Source organism: Parasteatoda tepidariorum, chromosome 9 (genome assembly GCF_043381705.1).
Source record: "Parasteatoda tepidariorum isolate YZ-2023 chromosome 9, CAS_Ptep_4.0, whole genome shotgun sequence".
Lineage (NCBI taxonomy): Eukaryota > Metazoa > Arthropoda > Arachnida > Araneae > Theridiidae > Parasteatoda > Parasteatoda tepidariorum.
Window position 1 is genome coordinate 38,076,483 of NC_092212.1, and position 9,726 is coordinate 38,086,208.

General features: G+C 30.2%; 2 protein-coding genes across 10 annotated transcripts in view; both read right to left on the reverse strand.

Annotated features, from left to right (window-relative positions):
• LOC107446010 (alpha-tocopherol transfer protein-like) overlaps window positions 1-5,539 on the reverse strand; it is a gene marked incomplete at its 5' end in the record, with an annotated part of 24,604 nt that extends 19,065 nt beyond the window's left edge. The window contains 1 exon segment of the mRNA XM_043054845.2: window positions 5,390-5,539. Coding sequence (XP_042910779.1) covers window positions 5,390-5,516 — 127 coding nt within the window.
• LOC107446127 (fibropellin-1) overlaps window positions 1-9,726 on the reverse strand; it is a 93,503-nt gene that overhangs the window by 71,461 nt on the left and 12,316 nt on the right. The window lies entirely within an intron of this gene.

Below are 9,726 nucleotides of genomic sequence, written 5' to 3' on the forward strand. Positions count from 1 at the left end.
GCATTGTTAGATGACTTCCTATTGTTAGGTAGTAAGCTACTGTTACCAATCAATCGAATTAAAATGATTAAAATCTTATTTTTAAAAAATATCTATGAAATGTTCTTTCATTGGGGTGTGTTCCTTCTCTGGTTGGTTTACCCTATATCGTCTTAATCTTAAAAGAAATTTCCGGAAGTGTTTCGCAGAACTATTTTACCAACTATTTAATTAAATTTTAACATTTTTAAAAATCTTATTCTTTACCCTTTTACGTTTATTATTTCTTCATTAATATACTAATCAATTTTTTTAGTACTTTAATTTAGGTTTTCTTTAAAGTAAAGTTCCTTTCTAAATTATAGTCAAGTTTTTTTAAAAGACTTATATTGCTCCGAGGGATCTACTCAATAATTTCGCTATTTCCAGAATGGAATCTGCTTGATCGAAACATATTATTCCTTGAAAATTAAAATGAGGAAAAAATTAACTTTTATTGTTTATCTAAGCTTATTCCATTTATAGCGGTATTAAGGTTAAGGATATGCGATGGAAGCCCCGTTTACTATTATACTATAAATGCATTAAATCATGTATCTTGAATAATTCATTTCAAGCAAATTATTTAATAATTTTAAGCAAATAAAGGTGTAAAAATAAACTCGATCGAAATATTCCGAAAGTATACCCTAAAATATATGTAGAATAAACTTTGAAATCGATATATAGAAAATACCTTTTCAAACAACTTCGAGTAGGAGAGGAACGCTAACTTGTTTTAAATAGTTGTCCTTGTAACTATTTCATTTCGATTCCTGGTGCTGGGGGACATTCCATTTTCACATTCGACTTTTGAAATTTCAATTGTAAACGGAAATTTTTAAGGTCCTTAAATTAAAATGTTAAGGCTTGCAACAAAAAAAAATAGTACTGCATTGATTTTTTTTACAAAGCAGTGAATTATTAATTTTTTCAATCTAAGAACCTGTGCCTCTAACTTATGTAAAACTTATTTTAATATCGAGTTAAATAATTTAATATGTTGTGTAACTAAATGGATAATCCGAAGAAACTGAATCGAAAATATAAAAACTTCATTGATTTAAAAAAATAATTGATAATAATAAAAATAGACATGTTTTGAGCGTGCAATAATAAAAGTCACAAGTTATTCAAGCCTGACAAGTCTTGAGAATGGGCGATTATATTTGAACGCTCGAAACTTGTCGACTTTTACTACCCTCTTCATATGTTTTGAAGCCAGTAGACTTTTTATCGTCAATTATACTGTTTTGAAGTTGGGTCTTGATCATTATTTTGATAAGGATTTTACACTCGTTAAAGTAAACATATGCATATTTTAAGTATAATATTTATAAATATAAGTATAATATTTTAACAGGATTCATGTGGTCTTTAAAAACGTAAGAGCATCAATATTGTAAAAGTTATATTTAACTTAAAAATTAAAATTTCGAGACCGGATATTTTCAGTTAATGAAATTAAATATTTTATCTTTTAAGTTTTTGTGCCCCTTTTTCAGTATCTTAAGTATCTTACAAGCTCTGTTTAGAAAGAGAGTATCAGATATACATAAGGAAACAAAAATAATCATAGGAACAGTATTTGGTGGTAAATGTAGCTTATCGTAATTGAAGAATATGCTGTGCGACACTTAATGGTGAATTTGCGAACGTAAGTTTCAGAATGTATCGAAACATGAGGATGCTATTTTCTAATCATCTTTATCCAAAGAAAACCATGTAACCTAAATATCTAGTAGAATGAAGTGATTTTTTAAACAATTAATCATACAATATGCAACATATTATTTCAATATCTTATTCTTAAACATAACATATTTCAATGTTTTTAAAATGCCACTAAACAATTCAGCATTCCTTGAGTTAAGGAAAAAAGAAATATCGTAGATTATAGAAAACTCTGTGAATGTGCATTAGACTTACTATACAATCTACATTTTATTTTTCAAGCACTTTGTTTCCCTTCAAATTTTCTTGCCTAGAAGACTCGATTAAAGCTGTAAAAATGATAATCCCTAAAATTTTGTATATAGCTATAATAAGTTATATTAATTTGATTTTAGCATGAAATCCTCGAATAAATATAGCAAAAACAACATAATCTAAATAATATCAGAAAAAAAGTTCATGTGTTTAAATTCTAAAAAGTCAGAACATAATAAATAATTTATAAATCGATTCAAATTTTCTTCTCAAAGGGGATTGAAATAACTTTTTTTTTTGCTCTTTGGACAGAAATCAGCTTAAAAATTGTCTATTGCCTAGAAACTTCGAGATATTTTCTATTAACAATTAATTAAATCTCTCCAAGAAATCACAGAACTTAAGTTCAATTTTTTTACGGTCAGATTTTGGTTCCCTAGCAACCTAGTAAAATTAAGCATTCCTCTTTTGAATTAGTCAATGGGTTATCCTAAAATATTCATTTACGTAGGCTACTTTTTTTGGCGGTTTTCTGGACTATCGCCAAATATATAAACCTTTATTGCTACCCAATTTACCACCCAATTTTTTTAAAATTTTGTCTACCCTCCCTAATTCAAGTGTCTAGATTCAAAATATGTATAACAAAAATATATGTTTATTCAGAGAAAGTACGTTTTTGTGTCTGATTTCGTAACTTAATTAATAGTTAGTACTAATTAATTAGCATATTTGAGGTCACCCCCAGAAACCATTAAGATTGATACTTAGTTCGTGAAAATCCGATGATTAGAGCGAAAGTTATTCAGGGTGATATCTTTTTTTTTTTTTTGCGGACTGTACCTCTCCTCCCAGATGCTTGAAGTGTGCGGAAAGTCACCACCTCTTCGAGTGCCAAAAGAACAGAGAAACGCCTCCGAAGTGCTGCAACTTCGGTAAAACACATACTGCAATTTTCTCCGGGTGCAAGGCCCGCCCCAGTAGAAAGTCTACACGCCCTTCCAGGGCTCCTACAACGATATCCTCAGCTTATCGTCTTGTTTCTATAGTGGAAGAACTCCAAGAACTATTGCAGAACGAAGAAGTTGTTGCTCTTCTTCAATCCATCCTACAGGGAAAGACTACAGTGGTGTAGTGGTTAACACGCTCGCTTTATGTCTCCTTGATCCTTGGTTCGATCCCAACTGAACCCTCTTTTCCCCTGAAGACTCTCAATACATAGCGAAATTAAACATGTGCCAGATGAATCTAGGAATTTAATAAGTATCAATTTCTGTAATATACTAATTATGTCAACTCATGTATAAACACTACAAATTATGTTTACATCTACGTCAACATGCGTTACTTGATTCAATATTCAGATGTTATTTACTATTTTTATCTACTACTCATATGTTATATTTAAGATAATTATGTCAACTCATGTTTAAACACTACAAATTATGTTTACATCTACGTCAACATGTGTTATTTGATTCATTACTCAGATGTTATTTTACTATTTTTATCTACTACTCATATGTTATGTTTATTAATTGTTTTAAAAATATTATCATCGTTATAATAATTTCAACTTTTAATTTATCAAGCAGAGTGCTTGACCTATTTGTATAGCTACCATAATGTTGCTAAACTCAAAATTTTTGTAACTCAATGTATTTAAATTTCATGATGAATGGGATAGGGGTCGCTGCGTGGCCCAGATGCCCAGTTTTATTAAATAAATCAAGCAAGTATTCAGTGATCTCCGGGTATTATGAGGTAAGTTTGTGAAAACTGTTTCAAGATGTTAGTGGTTGCGTCCATTTGTTTGACTGTTAAAAGGACCAGGGGTGAAAGCGAGACGGAAAAGAGGAAAGGCTGGTAGTAAAACCATTTCAGTTATAGCTAGTTTTGGAGAGGAGTTAACTTATTCTTTTTTTAAATTTTTCAACAATATTTACTTTATCTTGGAAAAGAAGCAGTTTTATATATATGCCGGAATTATAAAAGAAATCTTGATAGTTACAGATATTTCATTTTTTTCGAAAAAAATGCTGGAATGAAATGTTTTACGTACCAGGTTTTTCTCTTTTCCGTCTTGCTATATAAGGGCTTTCACCCATGAAAAGGACTTCGAGTGGAAAGGGTTAAAATTGAATTCGGGTTCATGCGCACAACTGGTTCACTTTTTAAATAGTCTGCGCAGAGTACTTATAAAATACAGTGTGGAGCGGTAGGCTTTAGTATAGTGATATACTTCCGCTCTTTGCTGTTTAAAGAATAATGGTTGATAAACATTTAAAGAATAGTGGTTGATAAACATTTAAAAGTCATTGCATTTCTAGAGTGTTGTAACATTAGTGTTGCCAGACTGACTACACAGGACCGAAAAGGACTAAATTGATCAGTTGAGTATCCATTTTGGATTTTAAAAAAAAAGTTTTTCTTACCGGGTATAAAACTTTATCGCAATTTTTTTTTAGCTAATTTCAATTTTACTTACCTTTAGGATTAATAACTACTGAATTATATTACTACAGTTTTATTTTCATAACGGTTAATTTCTACGTGCTTATTCAATATTCAGATTAGACAAATTAAGTAAGTATGTTTTTAGTAACGAGGAGTTATAGAAAATACTTCATAATTATCACAGAAATAGAATTCAAGTAAAACGAATCGTTCTTAAATTTAACAAAGAAGGCCAACATTTCCCTGCAAACCTAAAAACACAGGTTGGCTGGCATAGGTTTGGATATATTTGATATTTGGTGCATGTGTGACGAAGAACAGTTCAAATTTTGACCAAAATATAAATTCGAGACGTTGGACTTAATGGAATAGTAAGCATAGTTTCAATATGGAATTCATCGTCGTGAAACAATCGTTCAGAACTCGTTATTTTGAATTTAACACGTTCACGCCGGGGTGACCCACCGGTGGGTCACGCTAAATTTTATCATCTTGGCAGCGCACCGGAGTAAAAACTGGTAACAATAAATTTAATTTTTTTAGTTTTTTTCCAGAAATAATAAAAATCCATCACTACCAATTGTTTTTAACGGATGCAATTTTTATATTCAATTGCTTCTTCGCCATGATAAATTTCCTTACAGTGAATTGTTATTGTTGAGAATAGATTATCTCCTCCCTAATATTATCTGATATTGAAATAGTTCTTCTACCAGTATTTTCTCTTTTCCCGTACCAGTATTTTCACTTTTCTCGGCGTGAACGTGTTAAGCCTTTCCAATGCAGTGTGTTAGTCTGGGAACACTCAATTCAAAATTGTCACAAACCACTAGAAATGTAAAACTATTCGGTTCTAGTAATATAACTCAAGCGAAGGGAGCTGAACCGAATTTAAATATTGTTAAAAATATTAACATAAGTAATTCATCGTCCATCCCCTATACAACAGTCTAATTATCATTTCTTTACGTAGAATTAATTATACCATTTATTAAGTTTTTGATTTCCGCTAGGCATTTCATCTTAACCTCATCAGTTTCTCCTAACTCATCTTCAGCTCTCTTCATCAGTTCTGGAGTCAATCCATCACAAAAATATTTCATGTAAACCATATTCTCAGTATATCTTCAGCAAGAAAAAAACTAAAAAAAGAAAAAATTAACATAAAATTTTTAATAAGGAATCTTAAAGAAATATTCTTTACAAAAAAAAATTTAATTTTTAAATTATGTTAATATCAATGAAGTTGAATAAAAAGAAATCGAAACTGACATTTTTTATAAAGAAGGACATTTCCCTTATAAAATATATATATTTATTCTCCTCAGTCCTAAAGTATTGATTAAGATACATAAATAAATTAGAAGGTTCTTCCTACCTGGAAAATTTAAAGAGCGATGGTGAACTTCTGCCATAACTGTTTGAAAATTCATAAAGTTACCTTCCAATTATTTTTATAAAATCATAGTTTTAAATTGTTTACCCCACGATAACAATAAATGAAAATGTTTTTAAGAGGTATGAATACTTCAAAGTATATATATTTGTCAGTATTTAGCTACCACTTTAAAAAAACTTAAGACCGTGCTTGGGGTATGCAGAAGTCTGGAGGCATTAAATACGCGTTCAAATAAAAGATTTTTACATTCACTTTCAAAAGAAGGGTTTTCACATTTACTTTCAAATGGTGAGTTTTTACAATCCATCTCAAAAGAAAGGTATTATACATTCAACTTAAAAGGTATTTTTACTTACTTACAAATGAAGGTTTTTTACGTTCACTTTCAAAGCAGGGTTTTTAGGTCCGCTAACAAAGGAAAGGTTCTTACGTTCACTTTCAGAGAAAGGGTTTTTACATTCACTTTCAAATGGTGAGGTTCCATCGCAAAGGGAAGGTATTCTACATTCAATTTAAAAGGTATTTTTACTTACTTACAAATGTTTAGTTTACTTACAAATGAAGATTTTTTACGTTGACTTTCAAAGCAGGGTTTTTAGGTCCGCTAACAAGGGAAAGGTTTTTACGTTCACTTTCAAATGAAAGGTTTCTACGTTCATAAAAGAAGGGTTTTTGAAGAGTGACTTAATATCCAAGAATATCCATAAGAATAAACGCTATTTATATGTAAAGTTATAAATATATAAATATTTATAAAAGGAATTCATAAAAATATGAAGGAAATATCTTTTTGCGTGAGCAATGAAGAGTTGTAAGTTGGTAAGAAATTAACGGTTAAAAGCGAAAAGTTCATATAAGCAAAAGGTCTGAGCTATATTTTTGATAAAAATTTGCTTATCAATTTACACATAATTAATAATAATTTAAAGATATATTTCAGTGATGCTTCATATTGATGCTTCATTAATGATGCTTTATAATTATTACAAGTGGAAGGTACAACGAAAATCGGTTAACTATCCTATTTTTTATTTTCTTACCCATTTTTATCTTTTTTTTAATTTATAAGTTGATGTTAGAATAAAGGTCTTAAATTTTATTTAAAGACTCAAATTTATAATTCGGAATAAAAGGAAATTCTATGCATTATTTTTTTAGGTGTAATTTCCAAATATCATTCATTGAGCTGCATATTAATTCAAATCGTAGCATTTAAAATCAAAGTCAAAAGTTCCCGTGTAGTAAATTTTTATACCTATTATTATTATAGTATTATTTTTATACCTTCATTTCAAAAAGATTATCACCATTCAACCAAAATAAGGATATGATATGAACGAAGGACCATAATGTAAAAAAATTAAAGTAAATTTGCCAAAAAGAAATTTTCTAATTATTATCTTAAACATACCAAATATTTTTTTACTAAAAATTGAATTTTCCTTAACTTGAAAAATAAACTAATTTAGATGAATACTTTTTTAATCATCATTTTTTTAATGTTGTTTTCGTTCTCAGTAGTCATGGAGGACAAGACCTAAAACCAATTATATCTATTGTTATACAACAAAATATGAAGAAAAATAAAATTAGAACTATTTTAAGTTTAAGAATGTCATTATGAGTATATATCACTTGGGAACACTTTTCTTTTGCTAAGGTTTCTAAACAGATCGTACATATTTTTTAATCGCTGATTTCAAATCTGCAATCATTTTCTCTCTATTAACTACGGCTTTAATGCAATTTAATTCTGAATTCCTATCCAGATTTTTTTTAAATTTTCCTCGAGTGACTACTAAGTGCCCCCAATTCTTTTCTAAGTAAAGAATGTATAGGAAAAAGGAAATAATACACTTCAATTTAGGATACAATACATTAAAATCACATTAATTTTCTCTTAAGATTTATTTATGAAGGAGCAGACAAGTCTTTATATAAGTATACAAACCTATGCGTTCCTTAAACACTAGTATATTCCAACAAGCAATAAACCAAACTAACAATATCATTTCGAAATAAATCTGTAGCTCTTCGATCAAAACTAATTTCAGATTTGAAATATATTTTAATACAGATTTGATGAGTGCAAGTGCTAAGATAAATACAGCCAAAGTTTACTTGCCCTATACTATTTTTCAAATCTATTTATCAGTTCATTTCATTGCAATTAACATATTAACACAATATGCTGACATAAAATTGTGATAGTATTTTTTATTAACGAAAAATTCTTTCTTCATCGACTTTAAAGAGAAATAACAATGAAAAATAAGAATCCAACCCGAGGCTTCATGGGCGAAGCGAATAAGGTGAGAAGAATCTCCCAGTTGCTTTAGTCCCTTATCCTCGAGGTTCTTTTGCAATTAGGAAGAAAAAAAACCACTATGAGTATTCCAAGAAAAAATCCACAGTTTGCACAATTACCAACACATAAACACCATAACTTTAAACATCCAAAGTGATCGGTAACTTGTAAAGCTGGAAATGCACCCTCAAGTACGAAGGTTTCAAAGGGTTGACAATTTATCCATTATTGTAGAAAGACTTATTTTTCTCACTCGACATCCTTACTTCATAAGATCATGGCTGAGATAATGTTAAAAGTAAAGAAAAAAGTGAGGGAATAATATATAAATCTTAACATTGTAAGATTTATACATCCATGCATAAATCTTAACATATTTATTGGAATGTTCTAAAATAAAAAAAGCTAATTCGGGCAGACAATAAAATCATTCTCTATTTGAACAATTAAAGGTCTCATTAACAAGGAAAATTATTTCTAATTTAATTCTAATTATTAAGTTACGCGATCTATCTGTCTTTACTTAGATAATTTTTTCTTCCAAGTATAAACGTTATTTTTTTTCAAATCGGAGAAATTCCTGATTAGTTCTTCCCTTCGCTACTCTCAACATGTTGTCAAAATATTCTTGGATAACACTATAATTGTTGCAAATTTTGTTATTATAATATTTTTGGTTTTTGTTAAAACTATTACCTTAAAGGGAAAAAGAAGGAGAAATAATTACAGGAGGAAGCGAAACGGGCAAAGTTCGATCACTCCTATCTTTATACAAAAAGTTTTATAATTGTTCTTATATATATATATATATATATATATATATATACAGAGAGAGGGAGAGAGAATATATAGATAAATAGATTGTGTTTTTCTTGTGGTTTTTTTCAAAAAACGATCAATTACGCCTCGTAGAAAACAGCGATCATCTTTTGATCAAGTATCCAAGTTCGACAGAGGAAGGATAGCGGCCTACCTGCAACACCGCAATGGTCGCATTCGAGTCTGGAGACACCTTGGGGAGAGGATGCTGAGCAGCTGCGTTATGCACCGCCACTCTGGTCCTGCACCGGGTATTATGGTATGGGGCGGTATTGGACATCATTCTCGCACTCCTCTAGTAAACATTGCCAGTACTTTAAATAGACATCGTTACATCTCCGAGGTACTGCAGTCAGTTGTCCTTCCTTGCTTTCAGAGCTTGCCCACAGTCATATTTCAACAGGATAATGCGCGAACACTCGTGGCACGCATTGTCCGAGGGTTCTTCGTCAATCGCCAGATTGAATTACTTCCCTGGCCAGCTCGCTCTCCGGATCTTTCACCGATAGAAAACATGTGGGGGCAGTGGTGATCTCCAACAATGGCAGCTACTCTGGCTACTGAATTTGGCAGGAGCCACACCTCACACAAGTCTATAAATTTAATAATTTAGTACTTGGTCAACATGTTATCTACAAAATAAATTTTGTTGTGATTTTTGTCTTTCTTGGGTGTTGCAATTTGGGTGACCAGCAGTGTATGTATTTATATATATAATATATATAAGTTCAAAATGAAGATAAAAAGAAGAAAAATTACAGACATATGAAAAAAGGGGTATATATATACATATATA